General features: G+C 39.9%; 1 protein-coding gene across 1 annotated transcript in view; it reads left to right on the top strand.

Annotated features, from left to right (window-relative positions):
- The window catches only part of TG (thyroglobulin), a 395,662-nt gene that overhangs the window by 67,311 nt on the left and 304,796 nt on the right, over positions 1-23,555 (top strand). Inside the window, 3 exon segments of the mRNA XM_043991635.1 lie at positions 1,640-1,794; positions 10,077-10,233; positions 23,206-23,430. Coding sequence (XP_043847570.1) covers positions 1,640-1,794; positions 10,077-10,233; positions 23,206-23,430 — 537 coding nt within the window.

Here is a 23,555-nt window from a genome sequence, read left to right as displayed (position 1 = left end):
TTGACTCCAACACAGTGATGTCATTTTAGTCCTCTTCCAGAATGAAGGATAATAACTAAACATATGGTTTTTGTGAATGTAACATTTTGGGGTATGCATTTAATTTGAAAACTCAACACAGACTTTTTTGGTAATCAAAGAAATGCCCAAGCTACAAACTGGAGGGCTCTAGTGGAATGCCTTATTCCAGATGAGCTCCAGATGTTCCATAGGGTGGATGGGAGTGTTTATTTGTAGGATCAAATCACTTTGTTAATTCTTCAGCAATATGTACCTCCAGAGAATTGTCATCTTTGAGGGCCACTTCATGATTACTCAAAATTTCTCATTTAGAACTCCTTTCTACTGCGCGCGCGCGCGCGCACACACACACACACGTGCACACCCATTGGCACTCATGGACATAGGATGGCCAGGATCAATCTGTATCCTGCAGCCTCTGACTGAGGATATGAGGAGTGCTTCTTCCCAGAGCTTGTGAGGACAGCTCTTCATTCTTATATTTTCCCATCTGTTCCCCTTGAGTAGCATCACTGCCGCAATGGTAGTGCTATCACATGTAAGAGATTAGATTTACTCTATTTGGCCCCACAGGACAGAAATAGCCAAAACGAGTTGCAAAGAAGGTAATTTAGGCTCAATGTTAGCAAAAACATTCTAACAATTAGAGTCATCCCAAAAAGGAATGGACTTCCTTGGGAAGCAGTAGGTTCTCCCTCACTGGAACTCTTCAGATAAAGTCTAGGTGACCACTTCTTGAGGATATTGTGAGGGGATTCCCTTTTGGGGGAGAGGGGATTGGGCTAGATGACCTCTGAGGTTTCTTTTAACTCTGAAATTGGCAAGAAAACCTACTATCACAATACAGATCTGTGAGGGCACAAAATATAGAGAAGTAGGGAAGCTCAGGCGAATGGTTGGTTGACCACATTTGTACTTCTTGTGTGCACCTAGATTTTCTTTTATTCCTTTACTGTTTCTGCACAAGTCTTATTCCCTCTATCAGATAATAACCTCCTTGGGGGCAAGGACCATTATTCTTCCTCTTAGTATCTCACCTGAGGGAGGGGCTGATTTATGGGAACATTGATAAGAATCAGGCAGGATGAGAGTCTCAGAAATCATGGAGCTGAAAGAGCAACAATTCCTTGGATAACATGTTTGAGAACTGGTCAATCAGCCTCTACTTGGAGACCCCTAGCAATGGAAAGTCACTAACTTTGAAGTCAGCCTATTTCACTATTGGGCAACTCTAACTGTTAGGAAGTAATAGCCCTCTTAGGTCTATTTTCCTGTAAATCCCACCCGTGATTACTAATTTTGCTCTCTGGGACCAAGCACAACTCTGATACCTTTTCCTAAAGAACCCCCCTTTAAATACTTGAAAACAGCTATCAAGTCCTCCCAATATCTTCTCTCTTCCTTAGAATGATGCCTATAGGGAATTGCCTAAAATTCCCTCATCGTCTTTGGTGTGGGACTTCTTTCTACCAAGGCAGGTTGTAGCCCTTCCGGATCTGGTCATCCTATACTTTTCTTATCCTTCTCTTAGTTTTCAAGGTAATGAAAGTTCTTTCAACAGAGCAAAAAAATCACGAGTTACAATGCTAATGGATTGTGCCTTCTGATGTTCTTACAGAGCTCCAGTTGTTGCAGATTGTGCAAACCCAAGTACAATTCCATCTTCAGCTTCCCCAAGGGAAGATGTGCAGTGCTGACTACTCTGGCTTATTCCAGGCTTTCCAGAGTTTCATCCTGGATGAACTAAAGGCCCGCGGCTTCTGTCAGATTCAGGTATTTCCCATGCCTGAGCAAGAATGAGAACTTAGTGTGGGGAAAGGTCCTCAGCTGGTGAGATGGACCCTTCAGGCAAAGAGTGTTATGTAACCAATTAACCCACTGACACCATTCACATTGGAAAGCCAAAATTTTTTCAAGTGGAAACTGAAAAATTTCCATGACTCGAGGTCCATGACTTGGTGATTACCAAGAGGATGTTTTTGAGGGCATTGAGGGAGGAAAAAGAAACAAACCACCTTATCCAATTAAAAGGTAGCCTGGATAATGGAAACAGCGCTGGTCTAGCAGTTAGGAAATGTGGCTTCACATCCTAACCTAGACATTTACCAGACATGTGACCCAGGACAATTCACTTCTGAGACTTTAACTTATTCATCTGTAAAATGGGAACGATTATAATACTACCAAACTCACAGGGGTGTTGTGAGGCAAACACTTTGTAACTTTAAAGTGTATTAAAACTGGGGGTATTTCATTATTATAAACAGACAATATTATAAAAGGGTATAATTTGATTTAAAACTTTGTAAGTGCTCAGAGTAATTAGTACATTTTGGACCTCACAGCAAGATAACTATACTATAACATCTTGAGCATTTCCCCATTTGCTCATGAACAGGCCCTACCTGGAAACCTATTTTTCTCTTTCTCTGGCTAAAGATAAATAGGAAGGAAGGAAAGAAAGGAGAGAGGGAGGGAGGGAGGTAAAGAAAGAAAGGAAAAGAAGGAATGAAGGAAAATATGAAAGATATATATTAATATATGGATATATAAACATGTGTATATATAAATATATATAACATGTATATTATATACGTGTTACATACATAAGTGTATATACACATTGTATACATGTGTATATGTGTGAATATTTGTATATATCTAAGTTCTTACCATATATAATAAACCAAAATATATATAGCATATATAACAATCTATACACACCAAGAGAGCATAAATGTGTATATATGTGTATGTATGTGTACATGTGTGTATGTATGCACCAATCTATCATCTATCTATCTATCTATCTATCTATCATCTATCTATCCACTATTACTATTTCTTCAAGTCCTGTTAAAGGGGTACTCCCTACAGATGTCACTGTTATCATAACCTGCATTATCAGCTCAGTACTGTTCCCTACTGGTGATGGGGCAGAATGGGTACTGTCAGTCATGGCTAAATTTACATCACAAGCCAGTTCCCTCTGTGACTTGATGAAATCTTATCCTGCCCAAAACAAATATGACAACAACATATGTATGAATATATATGTGTACATATAGCAAATATAGGTATACACACAGATCCATGTATATGTGTGTCTATGTCTAGAGACTAACATATATTTATAGTAGGTGCTATATAACTGATAGCAAGGATAATGGGTATTACATATATATGCATATATGTGATAGAAACCTATGATTTCATTTGTTAAGGATCTTCCAGGTATGAAAGCTCTCTCTACCATTGTAGGCCATCAGCATAGTTGACTGGGTCACAGTGAAACTGAGTAACTTGCCCATGACTATGTTGTACATGTCAGTGACAGGCTTTGAGTTCAGGTTTTTCTGACTCCAAATTCTACCCTCTATGCCATACAGCCTTTCAAAGATTCATATATTTATTTATTTAAAGTTTTGAGTTCCAAATTCTATCACTCTCTCATTTCCTCCCTCCCTACCCTCCCAAGTCCCCAAGATTGCAAGCAATCAGTATAGGTCATACATGTGCAATTTTGTAAAACATTACCGTATTAGTCATTTTACATAAAAAGACTCAAGTAAAAAAAAAAGAGAAAGTGCAAAATACTGTTGAAAAATTGGTCCCCACAATACCGTGTTTCAGTCTGTGTTCAATCAATATCAGTTCTTTCTCTGGAGGTGGATACTATGCTTTGTCATCAATCCTTCGGGATTGTCTTGGATCATTGTATTGCTGAGAGTAGTTAAGTCATTCATAATTGTTCATAGAACTATAATGCTGTCACTGTGCACAATGTTCTGGTTCTGCTCACTTCACTATACATCAGTTCATATGAGTCTTTCCAGGTTTTCCTGAAATCATCCTGCTTATCATTTCCTATAGCACAATAAAATTCCTTTACAATCATATACCATGGCTTGTTCAGTCATTCTTCAATTGATTCACATTCCTTCAATATCCAATTCTTAGCCATCACAAAGAGTTGCTATAAATATTTTTTGTACATTTTTTCCTTTTCTCTTTTTTCACACTTACTATTGTTGTTTTCCTCCATCCTATTCCCTTCCCCATGATATTTACCCTATTTTCTATCTTCTTTCACCCTATTCCTCCTCAAAAGGGATTTGCTTCTGACTGCCCACTCCCCCAATTTGCCCTCCTTTTTTTACCTCTCCCTCCTTATCCCTTTCCCCTCCTACTTTCCTACAGGGTTAGATAGATTACTCCAACAAATTGAGTGTGCATATTGCTCACTCCTTGAACCAACTCTGATGAGATTAAAGTCTTTGAGCCTATTCTTATAAGGTTCATTTACTAACCTATTCTTCCCCCATCTCTCCATCCACTCCATAAGCCCTTTCTTGTTTCTTTCATGTGAGATTTCACTCCATTCTACCTATCCTCTTTCCCCTCCCCAAGGGTATTCCTCTCACCCCTCAGTTTTAGCCTTAAGATGTCATCATGGGGCAACTAGGTGACACAGTGGATAAAGTACCCACCCTGGACCCAGGGGGACCTGAGCCCCAATCCAGTCTCAGACATAACACAGTCACCCACTGCACAACCCCAGGCATGCCACCCAACTGCAACCACCCCACAAAAAAAGCTAAACAAAAAATGAATACTTTAAAGATATAATTCCTTCATAATGAATTCCCACCTGTGCCCTCTGTCTAAATTTATTTCTGTCATCTGCCCTAATACTGAGAAAGTTCTTATGAGTTAGATGTATCATCTTCCCATGTAAGAATGTAAATAGTTTAACATTTTAACATCCTTCTTCATTTCTTTTTCCTGTTTACCTTTTTATGCTTCTCTAGGGTGTTGTATTTGAAAGTCAAATTTTCTATTCAGTTCAGGTCTTTTCACCACAAATACCTGAAAGTCCTCTTTTTTATTGAAGTCCCATTTTTCCTCCTGAAAGAGTATACTCAGTTTTGCTAGATAGGTGATTTTTGGTTGTAATCCCAATTCCTTTGCCCTCTGGAATATCATATTCCATGCCCTCTGATCCTTTAATGTAGAAGTTGCTAGATCTTGTGCTATCCTGACTGTGGCACCACAGTACCTGAATTGTTTCTTTCTGGCTACTTGAAATATTTTATCCTTGACCTGGGAACTCTGGAATTTGGCAATGGTATTCCTGGGAGTTTTCCTTTTGGGATCTCTTTCAGGAGGTGATTGGTGAATTCTTTCAATTTCTATTTTGCCTTCTGCTTCTAGAAAATCAGGGCAATTTTCCCTGACAAATTCCTGGAAGATGATGTATAAGGTCTTTCCTTGATCATGATTTTCAGGCAGTCCAATAATTTTCAAATTATCTCTGCTGGATCTATTTTCCAGGTCAGCTGTTTTTCTAAGGAGATATTTCACATTGCCCTCTATTTTTTATTCATTTATATTTGTTTTATTGTCTTTATTTCTTTATTTCTTTTTTTTTTTAGTGAGGCAATTGGGGTCAAGTGACTTGCCCAGGGTCACACAGCTAGTAAGTGTTAAGTGTCTGAGGCTGGATCCAAACTCAGGTACTCCTAACTCCAGGGCCAGTGTTCCATCCACTGCACCACCTAGCTGCCCCTTTTTTTGTTTTGTTTTTTGTTTTTGCGGGACAATTTGGGTTAAGTGACTTGCCCAGGGTCACACAAGTAGTAAGTGTTAAGTGTCTGAGGCCGGATTTGAATTTATGTCTTCCTGAATCCAGGGCCAGTGTTCTATCCACTGCACCACCTAGTTGCCCCGTGTCTTGATTTCTTATGAAGCATTAACTTCTATTTGCTCATTCCTAATTTTTAAGTAATGATTTTCTTCAAAGAGCCTTTGTACCTCCTTTTCCATTTGGCCAATTTGGCTTTTCAAGCTATTGACTTTTTTTCATGACCATCCTGCATCACTCTCATTTCTCTTTCCATTTTTTCCTCTACATCTCTTACTTTATCTTCAAAGCCCTTTTTGAGCACCTCTATGGCCTGAGGACAATTCATATTTTTCTTGGAAACTTTGGTTGTAGGAGCCCTGATGTTGCTATCCTCTTCTGAGGGTGCACCTCGATCTTTCTTGTCACTAAAGAAACTTTCTATGGTTCTCACCTTTCTCTGTCTGCTCATCTTGCCTATCTTTTACTTGACTTTTAACTCCTCAAAGTGGGGCACTGTTTCCAGGCTGCACTGTCCCAAGCTTCAGGGAGCCCCAGGTGGTATGATTTAAGGAGGGGCAGGTTCTTCATTCCCTGGCCTGTTCCCTGGTCCATAGATAACCACAGGGCAACTTGCTAATTAACCAGACAGCAAAACTTTGTGTTTTCTGGTTGTTAGCTCTGATGAGCTTGTGCCCCTCTCCACTCTGGGCCACTGCCACTTAAGCTAACTTCCTGGTTCCCAGCAGGTGTGAAAAACCCAAGTTCCACCTCAGCACCAGCAAAGACCCCTGTAATCTCCCCCCTGCCAACCACTTAGCCCTCTCACCAGATTGAGAGCTTTGTTCCAGATGACACTGGCGCTGTAGCTGATTCAGAGTCTCTGGGTATATCTTTCCCTGGCTAGGACTGCCTGGGACTGGATCTGTGTCAGTGTGACTGTGGCGTTGGGCTCTACTCCTGCCCAGGCACAGCAGGCCCCTCCTGCTGACCTAAGCGATCTTTGTCTGGAAAAACGATCTTTTGTGGGTTTTGCTGCTCCAGAAATTGTCTTATGGCATTATTTGGAGGTTTTTTTGGAGTGATCATGTTGTGAGTTCTGAGAGTTTACTCCAAAGATTCATATAAGAAATAGTAATTATATCAGATTTATTATAGTGCTTCACATATATGATCTCACTTGAGCTTTACAATAGCTCTGTGAGGTATATCACATCATTGTTCTCATTTTATAGCTGATAAAAGTGAGGTTGAGAGAAGCTGACCAGCCTTGGATTACCCAGCTAGTAAGCACCTCAGGTGGTATTTGATCCTAATTCTTCTTGACTCCCAGACAAGTGCTCCATCCATTTTTAATCTCTACTGCTAACACTAGTACTAATACTGTTATTCACACTTACATAGAAACTTAAGGTTTGCACAACCCTTACCTCCCAATAAGCCTGCAAGTTAGGTCAAATGTGGTCAGCACACTAAGAGCCAGACAACAAAACAAAGTGAACATGTTGTCTTGGTCCCCTGGTCCCAAGCAGGGCAGTTACAAGAGTCATAAACATACAGGATTCAGTGAAGCCAGACAGGAGTTGAGGAAGAGAATAAAAAACATCTGGTTGGGCCCTAATTAGGATCTTTCATTATCTACTGTCTCTGTTGTCTGTTTGTCCTCCAGGGCCCACATGCTCTAATAACTTTCCACATCATTTGTTTTCCTGTTTAAAGTTTTCATGTGTTGAATTGTAGCTGAATTTTTGCTCTGTTGTGGGAGATACACACTCTCTTGGAAATCTAGGGCTGAATTCTCTAGTTAAGTCTCTTTTATTAAATTCTCTTATTGCTGTACTTGTGTTATCTAGTGGTCCATACACTGCGGTCAGCTACCCCCTAATAAGCAAGTAAGCTCAAATAATAATCATACTCCATCCATCCATCTATCCATTCATCCATCCATCGATCCATTCATACATACATGCATTCATGCATTCATGCACTCATGCATCCAATTCAACAAGCTTCTGTAAAACACCTACTGTGTCAGGCACTGTACTAGGCATATTAAAAAAAAATTTATTAAGCACCCACCATATAGTTACTAAAGGTAATATGATTCAGTGGCTAGATGGTCTAGTTTGCAGTCAGGAAGAGCTGGGTTCAGGTCCTCCCTCAGACACATTATCTATGTCGTGGATAAATCATTTAATTTTTCAGTGGCCCAGGCAGATCTCTAAGATTGTGATATGCTTCGGTGGAGGGATTCTCTACATGGATAGCTTCGTATACTTGTGAAATCATTGGTCTGGACTTCACTCTTTACCATCTCAAGGACAATGTACTGTGCTTGTCCCTGAGAATAAGATAAAAACACAAGATGTTCTAAGAGTTTTAGTTCAGTTTAAAGCTATTTAAGCTTTAAATAAGACATGTCCCCTGTCCTCAAAGGGCATCTAGGTGCTGCAATGGATAGAGTGCTGGGCCTGGAGTCAGGAAGACTTGTCTTCCAGAGTTCAAATCCAGCCTCAGACATTTTCTAGTTGTGTGACCTTGGGCAAGTCACTTGCCTCAGTTTCCTCCTCTCTAAAATGAGCTGCAGAAGGAAATGGCAAGCCATTGTCTTTACCAAGAAAATCCCAAATGGGGTCATGTAGTCAGGCATAACTGCAAAACAATGAACAATTTGTCCTCAAAGAGCTTTTAGTCTAATGGAAGATGATAAAATGTACAGAGAGATAAATATAATACAAAGTAGAGTTTAAATTCCATATGAAAAACAGAGAGCTGACCATGGAGTCTTAAAGACCTGGGTTCATGTTTCTAACAAAGCCTGACTGTGTGATTCTAGACTTATCACTTGATGTCTTAGGGCACCAGGCACTGCACCAATGAAATCTCAGATATAATTTTAAACCTAATGAAGTTCAGACCCTCATTACATCTCCCTAAGACTGTTGCAATAGCCTCCTAAAAGATTTCTCTGTCTTAAGTGTCTCCTCTCCTCTGTCCACTCTCCACATAGCTGTCAAAGGGATTTTCTATAGCATAGGTCAGGCTCCCTATTCAATAAACTCCCTTGATGCCCTATTACCCCTTGGATCAAATCTAAGCCTCTGTGTTAAGCATTTCAGCTCTTCACAACCTGACCACTCCATGTTTTTCCCACCTTCTTGCATTATTTTTTTTTCCTTTTGGCACACCTTATGGTCCAGTGATCTTGGACTAATTACTATTTTTCTATGTGCATTTCCTACCTCCATCCTTTGCACCAGCTATTCTCCATGACTGGAGGCTTCCTAATGTCTTTAAAATTTGATCATCCAGGAATCAGAAGACCTAGCTTCCATTGTGCCACATTGTACTCCATACCATTGATTCAGTCCTCTATCTTGAGGCAGAATGTTGAGGTGGAAAGAACAATGATCCTGGAGTCCAGGTCCAAATGCCACGTCCACCATCTGCCATCTTGTGACTTTGGATACATCACTTAATCTACCTCCCTGGGCTTCAGTTTCTTCACCTATAAAACAAGGGGCTAGGATTGGATGGCCTCTGACACCCTTTCTACCTCTAAATCTATGCTCCTTCACATAATTAAGTCATAGTGTGAAGGTCAGTGGAAAAGAACAAAGAAACTGCAGACTTTCTCTGTTAGATATAGAGAGATATTTACCACTTATCATCACACATAAGGGACATAATTTGCTATCATCACAGAATCTTTTAGAGTAACATGTTTATGTATTAATAGGAGTAGATATTATTTGTTCTTCATTCTCTCTTCTTTTTCCTTTTGGTGAGGCAGTTGGGGCTAAGTGACTTGCCCAGTGTCACACAGCTAGTAAGTGTCAAGTGTCTGAGGCCGGATTTGAACTCAGGTCCTCCTGACTTTAGGGCAACCTAGCTGCCCTGTACTTCATTCTCAAAGAGGACCATGACATCAGGGTGATTTTAAGACTTGCACTGAAATGGATTTAAGTGAGGGAGGACTATGCAAGATCACCAACCTAACTCTCTCCTCCAGAGCCATCTGGGCAATATATATATATATATATATATATATATATATATATATATATATATATATATATATATACAAGAATAGCAGGAGAAATTTTGCCAAATGATTTCCTGCCCATATATGTGTGTGTGTGTGTGTGTGTGTGTGTGTGTGTGTGTATCTATATCTATATATCTATATCTCTGGATGACTAGAGATGGCCCCATATATTTGAGGCAATTGGGGTTAAGTGACTTGCCCAGGGTCAAACAGCTAGCAAGTATCTGAGGTGAGATTTGAATTAAGGTCCTCATGACTCTAGGGCCAGCTCTTTCTATCCACTGAGCCACCTAGAAATGAGTTGAAACTGCACTGGGTCATGAGTATTGTTGTGACAAAGACAGAAGTCACCCTCTTAACCTGAAGGTCTTTTTCTTGGTCTAGGTGAACACTCAGGGAAATATTGCCTCCTTTCCTATCTGTGATGACTCTACAGTGAAGGTGGAATGTGTGACTTTGGAGCGCCTAGGAGTGAATGTTACATGGAGAGCCCAGCTTGAGGACATCCCGGCAACTGCTCTTCCTGACTTCTATGATATCGGTATGCTGTCTTCCTGCTTTAATGGATTTAAGTGATGCCATAGCTTCCAAAATGAGCTAGGTGTAGATTTAAAAAAAAATCCTTAGGAGAAGGAATGCTCTTGGTGGCTAAAGTGCTGGATGAGTCAGGAAGACCCAGGTTCAAATCCCGCCTTAGATACTTAGTAGCTATGTGCCCCTGGGCAAGTCATTTAACCTCTGTCTGCTTCAGTTTCCTCAACTATAGAATGGAAATAATAAAAGCAACTAGCTCCCAGGGTTATTGTGAGACTCAAAGAGATAATATTTGTAACATGCTTTGAAAAACTTAAGATGCTATATAAATACAAGCCATCATTATTATTACTATTAGTTTAAGTTCTGATTCTGACAGATGCTGACTGTGTGACTATGGGTCTGTACCCTCTCAGTACCCCTGGAAACTCTTTAAGATAAAAGTTATAGATGTCGTTCTTTAGTGATAGAAGGAATTTTCTCACTAGGACTTCCCAATATCCATAAAATTATATCTGGCCCCAAAACAAACAATTCAAACAATAACAAAAAAGAATGTGTTTGCATGGAGCAAGGAAGAAACTAAAAACCATAAAATGTTACTAAGAGGACCTTAATATATAGAAGAGCACTTAGAAGTAGTTGAATTCAGGTTAGAATCCTATAATCTTACTATTGGAAGAAAATTTGAAAATTATTCTGACCTCCCAAGAATTATCTCCTTGGGTCACACAGCTAGTAATTGTCTGAGACTGGATTTGAATTCAAGAAGATGAGTCGTCCTGACTCCAGGCCTAGCATTCTGTCCACTGTATCATGTAGCTGCTCAGTCATGTCATGGTGCTGAAATGCTAAGCTTTCTGATCAGCTAAAGTTCCTTTTTCAAATGATCTATTTATCTGGTCATATCTCTCCTATCCTCTATACTTGTGCAGTTTATCTTTTGGACCCTGATTGTCCTATCCAATGTGTTAGCTATCCCTCCTGACAGGTAACTTTCATCCAAAGCTCTGGATTACTCCGCTAGAGCCTCAGCTTTGTTTACAAAAGGTGACAACTGTTATTGTACCAGTATGCCGCCCACATTGTCCATCTGAGTCACAAGAGTAGCAGGAGAAATTTTGCCAAATGATTTCCTTAAGTCAAGATACCTTGTGTCTTAAACCTTAATCCTGATGATTATTTGTATTACTGAGTATGATTTGTGGAAACAGTGTCCAACCTTAGGCAAAGATGGTGCAGAAAAGAGCATTTCTCAGACCGCAAGTGAAGTATCTTACTCTCAAATTTCATTGCCCGGGGATGGTGTCCCTTTAGGGTTGAGTCTCACAGTGTATGATTTGATAATTATAAAGCTGAGGACTCTAAATATCATGCCACAGTAACATGGGCTAAATTTAACTGGAATGACTGTTGGTTTGAAGTGCTTTCTGAAATGGAAGCTATTCTGAGTTGTTTTATGACGGCTGTGAGAGCACAAAGATTAAATAAATTCACTTTATATCCCTTCCCCAGGAATTTTTTATGCCAAATTTTTCCTCAGCCCACGTAAAAACACAGAATCATAGACTTATAGAATTGGACAGGGCTTTAAGACATAGAAGATTAGGACACAGATCAGGGCATTACGGAGCTGGATGGGATTTCAGAGTAAAGCCTTAGAACTGATATATTAAAACATAAAATATAGAATGTGAGAGCTGGAAGGGGCCTCAATATACAGAAAGTTAGAATATAGAACATGGAAAGTTAAAGCTGGAAGGGACCATAGACTGTAGAATGTTAGAGGTGGAATGTAAAAGCATAAAATTTAGAAGGTTGACCTGGAAGGGGCCTCACAAAGTAGAACATCAGTACATAGAACATGGAATGTGAAAGCTGGAAGGAGCCTTAGAAAATAGAATGTTAGAGCCAGAAGGGACCTTTGAATACAGAATGTTAGAACATGGGACACAGAATTTCAGCAATAGAGATCTTTTTTGGGGGGGTGGGGCAATGACGGTTAAGTGACTTGCCCAGGGTTACACAGCTAGTGTCAAGTGTCCGAGGCCAGATTTGAACCAAGGTTCTCCTGAATCCAGGACCAGTGTTCTATCCACTGCACTACCTAGCTGCCCTTTAAGAAGATCTTAAAAATCATCAGGTGATAATTCAACCTTCTCATTTTAAGGGTGAGAAAACGGGCTTTCAGATGTGAATTGACTTGACTTGGTAACAACTAGTGCCAGAGTTGACATACAAACTTGGGTCTCCAAATTCTCAATTCTACACTTTCCCCGCCAATACACTATACTGTTTTCCATGTTGTGTTCATGGCCTTCTCTTGGCCAGTTTATAATTAGCGCAATAAATAACTAGATGCACATTCTGAAGAAAAACGTACTTCTTTAGATGTACTCCTATTCATAAGAAAACAGATTCTTCATGAAAGCTGACCTGCGATAGCCAAAGCTGGAGTCACTAGGGGACATCTTGTGGGAGGATGTGGTTTCCCTCTTTGATAGTGACCTTGAAACATTAGCAATTTGCTCAAAACATTGGTGGTTTCTCTTAATAACTTAACGCTATTTTTGTGCCTGTCAGGGAGTTGTTAAAAATAGATATGATTTTCCAATGAAAATTCTGACTGTCTAATGCTTTTCCTCCTGCCTCAGTTCATCTACTTTATGCAAACTTTATGACCCCATTCACAGTGAACATTCCCCAGAGTCATTTAAAATATTATACTCATGCTGCATGAGAGACAACATGGTGTATAGTAGAAATAATAGCATGAACAACTCAGTTATGGAACACATGAACATTTTGCAAAGCACCTTTCTTCTGATAACTCTGTGAGTTAGGAAGGAAGAGATTATTGCACCATGAATCTAGAACCCTGGGCTCTGGGCCTGGTTCTGTAACTTTTCTAATTTGTAACTTGTTTCCTCACCTGCAGAATAGAAACAGTATCCCTGTAAAGTAAGTAGGGGTGTTAAAATTGAGAGATAAAATATTGTAGGAACTTGAAATTTTTGTTACATTCAGTCAATGAGGTATTTAAGGTACTTAAATTGGTGACGTCACTGTTGTGTATTAACAATTAATGTTGAAAATTTGCCACTTTGTAAACTATTTAGTCAATATCTTCTTAAAGGCAATATAGCTAGTGGATAAAGGCCTGATTGTAGAGTCAGAAAAACTTGTATCCAAGCCTTGCATCTGGCACATTCTGGTTGTGTGACCATGGGTAATTCACCAAAACTTTATATTTAAGAGTTTCCAGTGTGTACCAGTGGAGAGAGTTTTCACACTGGGAATTACCAACATCTGTGAAATCACAGACCCAGATGACTCTGACCCTGCTTCATCCCCCATCTCACCCCATTATTCTCCACTCTCTGCCATAAACCCTCCAATTTTATTATCTTTCTAAGTACTTGCTAATTAGGCCATAGGATACTTACTTTCCCATATACCTTAGTTCACAGATCATCTTGTGCAGGAGAAATGTTTCTGATCTCCCCAGCTGTTGGTTCTCTCCTCCTCAAAATTCCATTGTATCAGAAATTGCAATGTGGCAGTGTAGATAGAGCATCAGCTCTAGAGTGAGACCTGAGTTGAAATCCAGCCTTGGAAATTTACTAGCTGTGTGACCCTGGGCAAGTCATTTAACCCCAATTGCTTCAAAATTTTTTCTTTGTATCTATTTTTATATAACTGCATGTTATCTTGCCTGATAGGATATGAGCTGCTTGAGAATAGGTACTGTCTTGCTTTTGTCTTTGTAGCTCTAGCACCACACTTTGTGATATTTAAAATCTAATGTGGGTCCTAATCTGCCCCCTCCCCAGTTTTTTTTTTTGGGGGGGGGAACGGGCTAAGATTTACTGATAAATTCAGCAAGAGTTTATGCTTTTAAGGATTATTAAAGAGTAAAGACAACACATGGTATCCCATAATGCCAGAAAAGTCTATCTACTTTCTATCCACTTTCCTCTCTTTCTCTGTCTCCCACCAAGCAGAAGTCCCAAACAAAAAGAGGCCCTCTCTGTTTCTCCATCTCCTGCCACACACCAGTTCCTGAATGAAAAGTGAGAGATCCAGAGAGGCAGCCTCAGCTTCCTACTTCCTGTCTCCCTCCCCAAAAGGGGAGGTCCTTCAAGCTTATTGGTTGAGAGTGGTCTCCTGTTGATGGCATAGTCCACAGCCTCTGAGAATAACACCCCACTCAGGGTCCTCAGGGTTGGCCAGGTCTTGATTTAATCAACCTTAAGTAGGTTCAACTTCTGAGAACAACACCCCACTCAGGGCCAGCCAGGTGTGGTCTCAATTTAATCATTCTTAAGTAGGTTCTTAGTTTCTCAGTCTCACCCAATTCAATCAATTCCAAATCAATCTTCAGGTGGGGCCCCTGGGTGTCTGCCCATTATTTTATCACATCTAACACCTTGTGCATAGTAGATGCTTAATAAGTGTTTGTGATTGACTGATTAATTGGTTGTCCAAGCAACCTAGCAGATGCCTTCTCCATGTATCCAAGGTCAAGTTGGTAATGGACTAAAAGGCATCTTGTGCTAGTGACCAAGGCAACATGAGGTGGTGTATGGAATAGACCACCTGGAATCCAGTCACTTGAGTTTGAATCCTGACTCAGACGACTTACTAGCTGTAAAAGGGAGGTAACAATAAAGTCTCTATTACAAGGTTGTTGTAAGTATAACCTAAGGTATTTAAAGGGCTTTGCAAAATGTAAAGAGCCATAGATTTGTCAGCCACCCAAGACAAGGTCATTTCTCAGACTTACAGGGCCTCTGTTAGGTTGAGAAATTGTATCAGTTTGTTAGCAACAATCCAATTTTTAAAGCATCAAGCCTACATTCTTCATTATGGGCTAGCTGTACTTTTCAAGGTTTAATTGGCTATTCTTCCTGACCAGCAAACAAGCAGCTAATAAAATGCTATGGCACGTTGAACCTCGCTCAATAAATGGGGACAATTTTGCTTGATAGTCAGGCAGAGAGGTCTTTAGTGAGCACTTGAAAGCTCATAGACTTTCAGGAAAACCTCAAGCTCACTATAGGTAAAGATAAACTCGTTGTGTCTTAAGTTGAACATATCTTCCAGCCTAAAGCTTCTCCTTCCTTTAATTTACCTACATCTGTTAATGGTATTACTATCCTCCTAGCCACCTGGGCTTATATCCCTGGAATCATCTTCAATTCTTTTTTTTTTTTTGTCCCTCACCCAACAACCAGATCAGTTAACAAATCTGCAAATATTAACTTTCTTTAACATCATAAGGCAGCTAGGTGACACAGTGGATAAGGTACCAGTGCATGACCTTGGACAAGTCATTTAATACTGTTTGCCTCAGTTTCCTCATCTGTAAAATGAGCCAGAGAAGGCAATGGCAGACCACTCCAGTATCTCTGGCAAGAAAACCCAAAATAAGGAGTAAGTAGCAAGGTGGTACAGTGGATAGAGCACTGGCCCTGGAGTAAAGAGAACCTAAGTTCAAATCTGGCCTCAGATATTTACTAGCTGTGTGACCCTGGACAAGTCACTCAGTCCCAACTGAGTCCAAAGAAAAAACAAAAGAAAACTACAAATGGGGTCATGAAGAGTTAGACACGGACTGAAACAACTGAGAAATAACTCAATATCATAATTTGAATATCATGCTTGAAGACAGCTATCATGACTCTACTTTGTCTTTTTTTCCAGACTAACAATGATTATGATTTCCTTCAATGTATATTTATGTTAAATGATCTCAAGGCTTCATGACAGCTGGGCCTCCTTCCTCTTAATGTTCTATAGCTTATCAATATCTTTCCTAAAATATGATACCCAGAACTGAATAAAATAAACCAGATCTGGTCTGACTGAGGCAGAGAATAGTGGCCCTATTATCTTCCTTGTTATGGACACTAAGTCTCTAAATACAGCTGAAGATCAAGTTATTATATGAATACCAGGAGATATTTCATTAGAAACTTTGTTCAAGTCTAGTTAAAGTATATGTAAAGCAATTCCCTGACCTACGAAGTTTAATAACCCTACCAGAAAATGGAAATGAGGCTGGTATGGCACGATCTGTTTTCAATGAAATGATTCTCATTCTTTGTGATTATGCCTTCTTTTTCTAAGCGTTCACTCATCATCCCTTTCATAATGCCATCTGGAATTTTGATAGACATCAAAGTGAGGCTCACAAGCCTGCAGTTTGGAGACTTTACCCTTTTCTGAGAATTAGGACAGTATTAGCTTTTCTCCATTGCTGTGATATCTCTCTGACTTACCACAATCTTTCAAAGATCACTGACAGTGCCTTAGCCGTTAGAGAAGCATGCAAATTACCAGGGACAAAGTAAAATAATCAATATAATAATACATTTTAAGATGTTTACATCTTGGAAAAAATGCAATATTCAGTGTGGCCTCCTTTCATAGCAATCATTTGTTTTACCCAATCTCAAATCAAATTCAAAAGATTTTGACACATATTCGATAATTCTTCACTGTGCAACAACACTTTTGTTATAGTTGACATTCAGCATCTCTTTGACTAACAGTCCATCTTCTCACATCTGTTGTTCAGTCGTTTCAATCATGTACAATTCTTTGTGAACCCATTTAGGGTTTTCTTGGAAAAGATACTGGAGTGGTTTGCCATTTCTTTCTCCACCTCATTTACAGATGAGGAAACTGAAGTAAACAGGATTAAATGACTTGCCCAAGGTCACACAGCTAGGAAGTGTCTGAGGCCAGATTTGAACTCAGGAAAATGAATCTTCCTGATTATAGGTCCAGCATTCTATCCACTGCACCACCTAGCTACCCTAGCTTTCTCATGTCTACCTTGATTAAAGCTCATAGATTTTTAGTTTGCCTTAAATCAGGAAAGTTCCCAAGCCACTGAAGTGTGTTTACTTCCCTCTCTTGGATAATATTCTTAACCTTTTATGATATGTAGCATGGTACTAGGTCATATTTCAGTACTCCATCTTCCTTGGGGAATTTCTAGAATTCTGGGACAATTCCACCTTTTAGTATTTCAGTATATTTATTAAAATGAATATTTCTTCAATGGGGATAGGCCTTCCAGGTCAACTCTAAGTGAAAAAAATCTCAAAAATATTTTGGGGAGAATTTTTACACTATGATGAAGATACTGAGATTTTATAGGCTCACCTGAATTTATGATAATGGGTTGGTATATCCTTGAAAAGAAAAGCAGATTTCAGCAGTAAAAATTACCTTTTTCCAGTCTTCAGTACTTCAGTCTTTGTATTGTCTTGCCTATAATTGTGTTTTCTTCATGACAGTGATTAATAATTGCCTAAAAAACCCTGTCTTCTTAATATTCTTCTGAATTGAAAAAGTCTATACTTACTTCAGAGGAATCAGTAATAAGTCATCCTGCTGTCAGGTCCCACTAAAGGCCTTTGCTTAGTTTCTGAAGGTAATTTAATCTGGTTTGTAGCAAGACCTTATCAGTTCTTGTCCTTGTTTTTCATTCTCAGCTACACTTCCCCTTGTCCTTTGGGGAAATTGATCCTGATTCAGTATTAGGATTAAAAAGTCCTCAAAACATTTGACTTTCCTGCATTTGGTTTTTGGTTTAGCTGTTGTCCTTTATTCTTGAGGAGTATCAATCAAAATGACACTACTATGCTAGAGTCAAGTTACAATGTGTTTGACTATGGCTGATCAGACCATTGAAAGCTCAGAATGTTCTACCAAAGGTTGGGTACAAATAATTCATGGGAACATTTGGAGTGGAATCCCTAACTTTGTGCATCTTGCATTTCTTTTGAGCTGCTTCAATTCTGCTTTGCTTATGGAGCATAGCACCTTCCTTGATGAGGGCACACCATATGGGGTGGTCCTGTGTCAGGGTCTCCCATGTCACACAATCAGTTCCAAAGTTCTTCAGTGAGACCTTGACAGTGTCCTTGTATGGCTTCTTCTGACCACCAAGTGCTTGCCTTGTGTGAGTTCTCTGTAAAACAGTCTCTTAGGCAAATATACCTTTGACATTGGAACAATGTGACCAGCTTGTTGGGGCTGTGCTCATTGCACCATGGTTTGAATGCTCAATAGTTTAATTTGAGACAGGACCTCAGTAGCACCTTATCCTGCCAAGAGATCTTAAGAATCTTCCTGAGACATTGAATTGTGAATTGTGCTTTTTTTTTTTTTTTTTTTTTTTTTTTTTAGTAAGGCAATTGGGGTTAAGTGACTTGCCCAGGGTCACACAGCTAGTAAGTGTTAAGTGTCTGAGGCCGGATTTGAACTCAGGTACTCCTGACTCCAGGGCCGGTGCTCTATCCACTGCACCATCTAGCTGCCCCTTGAATTGTGCTTTTAAAAGAGCTCTCCACTTTAATGGTTCCTTAGAGTAATGTGTCTTATTTAAAACCATAGAATGAAAACCGTGACCAAAGAGAACAACAGAATGTGTGCGTACGGCATGAAATCCAATGCTCATCTGACAGAGAACTGATTAAAGTTGGAGAAAGAAGTTCAGTTTGGTTTCCTGTGGCTAAGGCTGGATGTTGTGAGTTAGCCTAGTGTCAATAGAAGCACATTAGCGTAGTGGTTGCCATCACAAAATGAAATTATATCAAAAGCATTGCTTATCCCAAGTCATTTCTATATGACTGAATACCTGCTGGCTCTTTTTTTTAGACTCTGGGATGTGGTTCCTCTGGACCCCATGACTGCACTTCAGCAAGGTGTTTGACACACTCTTCTTGTCTCCTTCATTCTGCATTTTCATTCTTTTTTAGCCATTTCTGTCCAGTTCTTTTCAAACTAAAGGTCTGCCTTCTCTCTCCAGTGTCCATTATTATTATACCACTCTCTCTGAGTGGCAGATTTATCCCTTCTTGACCATTCTTCTTTTCCACAATATAGCTTAAAAAACCCAACTCTTGTGGTAAATTCCAATTTCTAATTCAAGAAACATAAGCATCCAATACATGTGGAACATTGTTCTAGGTTCTAGGAATGGGAAAATTAATAAAACATGTTCTCTTGGGGCTCTTCTTTTTCCATTTGTAGTGGAGGATGTGCAGTGAATGGTGAGAATACGGTAGCTACTGAGATTATAGAGTTATAAGAACATAACCCAGGAGGACAAGTTTGGCCTCTACGTTCTGAGTCCTCGATAGCATCAGTTTTCTGTGATAATGCATGGTCAAGAGCTAGAAGCCAGTTAGTTTTGTAGGGAGACATCTCTTTAACTATCATATGCAGGGTAGGCCTCCTTTCTCCCTCAGGCTCATTCCTGGATAATTTTAGAAGTGTTTGAAGTTAGGATAAAGTAAACTGTTTACCCTTGCTTTATTTACATAGATATTTCTGGCAAAAACAACTTCAGTGGGTTTTAGTTATGTGGCAATTTTAAATTGGCTGGTAGTAACGTGGATGTATATTTTCTATCTGGCAGCCAAACCAACTGTTGATATAGTGCTTATCTATTTTTTTCCAGTAAATGTTTCCAGTCTGACAGCTGGAGAACTTTACTAAATTGTTTAGTTTTAAGGACAATATGGTCTAGCTTAAGGATGGCCAACGCAATTACAGAAGGAGAGAGCTGAGTGGCATCTAGTCCAGCTAGGACCTGACAAATCAATTAATGAATCAATCAGCACTTATTAAGCACCTACTGTATGTCACACACTGTGTGCTGGGCCAAGATTCTGTGACAAACAACCACTCCACCTGTTCTTGAATACTTCCAGTGAGGGGAAAACTTATTTCATCCTGAGGCAATTCATTCCATTTTTAGATAGCTTTAATTATTAGAAAAAAAAATTTCATCTTATCAAGTCAAAATCTAACCGTACAGGGGCAGCTAGGTGGCACAGTAGATAGAGCACCAGCCCTGGAGTCAGGAATACCTGAGTTCAAATCCAGCATCAGACACTTAACACTTACTAGCTGTGTGACCCTGGGCAAGTCACTTAACCCCAATTGCCTCACTAAAAAAAAAAAAAAAAAAAATCTAACTGTACAGGGGCAGCTAGTTTGCATAGCAGATAGAGCACCGGCCCTGGAGTCAGTACCTGATTTCAAATCTGGTCTCAGACACTTAACACTTACTAGTGTGTGACCCTGGGCAAGTCACTTAACCGCAATTGCCTCACTAAAAAAAAAAAATCTAACTGTACAACTTCTTCCCATTTTTCTCTTCATTTTTGAAACCAAGCAGAATAATGCCAATTTTTCTTCAAAATGACAGCCCTTCAAATACTTCAAGATATATAGGATATAGTAGATAGAGGGTTGGGCCTAGATTCAGGAAAATCTAAGTGCAAATCCAGTCCCAGATAATTCCTAGCTGTGTTACACCAAGCAAGTCACCTAACATCTATCTGCCTCAATTTCTTTAATTGCAAAATGAGGATAATAGTAGCACCTAGATCAAGGATTATTGTGCAGATCAAATGTGATAATATTTGTAAAGGGAAAATTAGGTACTTAACAAATATTCCCTTCCACTCCTCACCCTACTTCTTCAGCCTAAATATCCCTCATTCCTTTAATTGATCCTCACATGGCAAAAACTTGGAGCCTTTCACTTTCCCATTTAAGCTTGACTTCAGGATTTTTATTATTCAGTTGTTTCTGACTCTTTATGACCCCATTTGAGGTTTTCTTGGCAAAGATACTGGAGTGGTTTGCCATTTCCTTCTCCAACTCCTCTTACAGAGGATGAAACTGAGGCAAACAGGGTGAAGTGACTTGCTCAGGGTCATACAGCTAATAAATGTCTGAGGTCAGATTTGCACTTAGGAAAATGAGTTTTCCTACCTCCAGGCCCAACATTCTATCAACTTTGCCAACCAGGGGCCTCCTTCTTCTCAGTGTTGTCCAGGTTAACAATGTCCTTCTTTAAATGTGGCACCTAGATCCGAACACTGTCATTTGGATATTACTAGGACAGACTACCAAGGCAACAATGCCGCTCAGTAAGCTCTGGTAGTGTAGGCATGGGCCAACCAACTGGTGGCCTTTACAGCTGTCAATGAGGAATTTATAAGACCTTGCTTAGAGCCCTTGCCTTATCTGGTGTTTTATAATGTAATTCCTCTAGCATCCTGGCTGCACACTACAAAATTCTCTCTTTTTACTCCTTTTCATCACAGTCACAGCACCCACAGAACCTTAGCATTAGAAGGGTTCTCAGAGGTCATCTTGTCTGATCCAAGAGTCCCCTATGCATCATCTCTTAAGAAATAGTGATCTTCCCTCCACTGGAACACCTCCAGGGTTAGGAAACTCATTATCTCATCTGTTTCTTTGATAACAGAGGAGCAAAGTTTGTTAGCCTTATGTGAGGAGACATCCCATCAGTCCATGGATGTGTTCTGCTCTTACCTCACTAGTGAATTCCTGGATAACTCCCAGGGAGCCAAGCCCCTCCATTTTCAGACAGATTTTTTTTTTCCAAGGTCCCTTTTATAGTGAACTAATGTCTTAATGTGGTTATCTTAACCTTAGTACTGGGCTGAAGTATAAGGGACCTGGGATCTAATCTTGCTTCTATCATTAACCAGCTGTATGCCTTTGGAGTCTGAAACACTTGGGTTCAAGTCCCACCTTTGGCATATACTGGCTGGCTAATACTGGGCGAATCACTTGATTTTAAAAAAGTTTTTGGAGGAAATTGAGGTTAAGTGACTTACCCAGGATCACACAGATAGTAAGTGTCTGAGGCCAGATTTCACCTCAGGTCTTCCTGACTCCAGGGCCAGTAGTGCTCTATCCATTGTGTCACCTAGCTGCCCCTGGCAAGTCACTTTAAAAAGTGTTTGCCTTGGGGACAGCTAGGTGATGCAGTGGATAGAGCACTGACCCTGGATTCAGAAGGACCTGAGTTCAAACTGTGTAATTTAAGATTCCAAATGTGGGTTCTAATCTGTTCCCCCAGTTTTGGGAGAAACTGACTAAAATCACTGATAAAACGAGTTTAGGTTTTTAAGGGTTTATTGAAAGATAGAAAGAGAAAAGATTGAGAACAAAATTCCAACAGCCTGGCATTCCTATCTTTCCTCAAATTTCCTGTGAAGTCCTCTGCCACTACTACCACCATCAAGTCAGGAACCCAAAAGAGACAGACCTCTCCGTGCAGGCCCTCCTTCCTCCTTCCTGTCCCCTCCCAGAAAATGGGAGGCTTCTCAAGTTGATTGGCTGGTAGCCTTGGTGGACAGTACCCATGTGCAAATGTTACTTCCGGACGCCAAGGAAAAGCCACATGGCCTTGCCCTCTGAGGCATTCTCCTCATGGTGGAGCTTTCCTATAGTAAGTCTCCAGTAGGTGGCGTCATTCCAATCATTATAAAATACAGCCTCAGACACTTGACACTAGCTGCGTGACCTTGCCCTGCCAAAAACCAAACCAAACCAAAAACAAAACAAAAAAGTGTTTGCCTCAGTTTCCTTATCTATAAAATGGCAATAGTAATAGCACCTATCTCCCAAGGTTGTTGTGAGGTTCAAATAAAACAATATTTGTAAAGTTCCTGGAACATAGTAGGACCGATATAAATGTTAGTTGTTGTTGTTGTTATTATTATTATTATTATATAATAGTTGTAAAGTGATTAGCACCATACATGGCATATAGGAGGAGCAAAATAAATGCTTATTCCCCTTTTTCCTTCCCTTCTAACATCTCATTTCCTAAGGTCCTTTGTCAGGATTATATTCTAAGTTTTATAATTTTGTGACCAAATTCTACTCTCCGGCAGTCCTTTCCTTTTCTCTTTTTCATAGTGACTAAAATTACATTCAGAACCTCTCTTCTACAAAGAGATCCAGCAGGTGTGTGTCTACATGGCTGACTTCACATGTGTCTCAGAGCAGGCATACACATCTTGGTGTCCTCTAGTGGAAGGGAAGAGATAAGATGCCTGGGTTAAGTGTCTTTCCTTTTGTGACAGATGGAGATGGAGTAAGCCTTTTATATCATTGTCTTTTACAGAAAATGCCTTTGTGGGAAATGACCTTGTTGGACGCTTTGTAAAGTTGATCCAGAGTGGTGGTTTCCAGCTTCATTTAGATTCTAAGACATTCCCAGCAGACACCACTATACGATTCCTCCGAGGGGATGACTTTGACATATCTCCCAGTGTTCAATTTGGATGCAAGAAAGGATTCCAGAAGTACTCACCACCAGGCAAAACAGTCCTGGATTCACCTGGATGTGGTAGGTTGAATTTCTCCTCTTCTCTAGGGCCAGAAAAAAAGAGATTGCTTAGGGTGGCAATTGGGGGTGAGCTTTCAGCTTATGTCCTCTAACGCCAAAGTTAGTGCTTATTTTCACTGTTTCAT

Source organism: Dromiciops gliroides, chromosome 1 (assembly GCF_019393635.1).
Source record: "Dromiciops gliroides isolate mDroGli1 chromosome 1, mDroGli1.pri, whole genome shotgun sequence".
NCBI lineage: Eukaryota > Metazoa > Chordata > Mammalia > Microbiotheria > Microbiotheriidae > Dromiciops > Dromiciops gliroides.
Note: the sequence above shows the minus strand (reverse complement) of the source record. Positions and strands in the feature narration are given on the sequence as shown.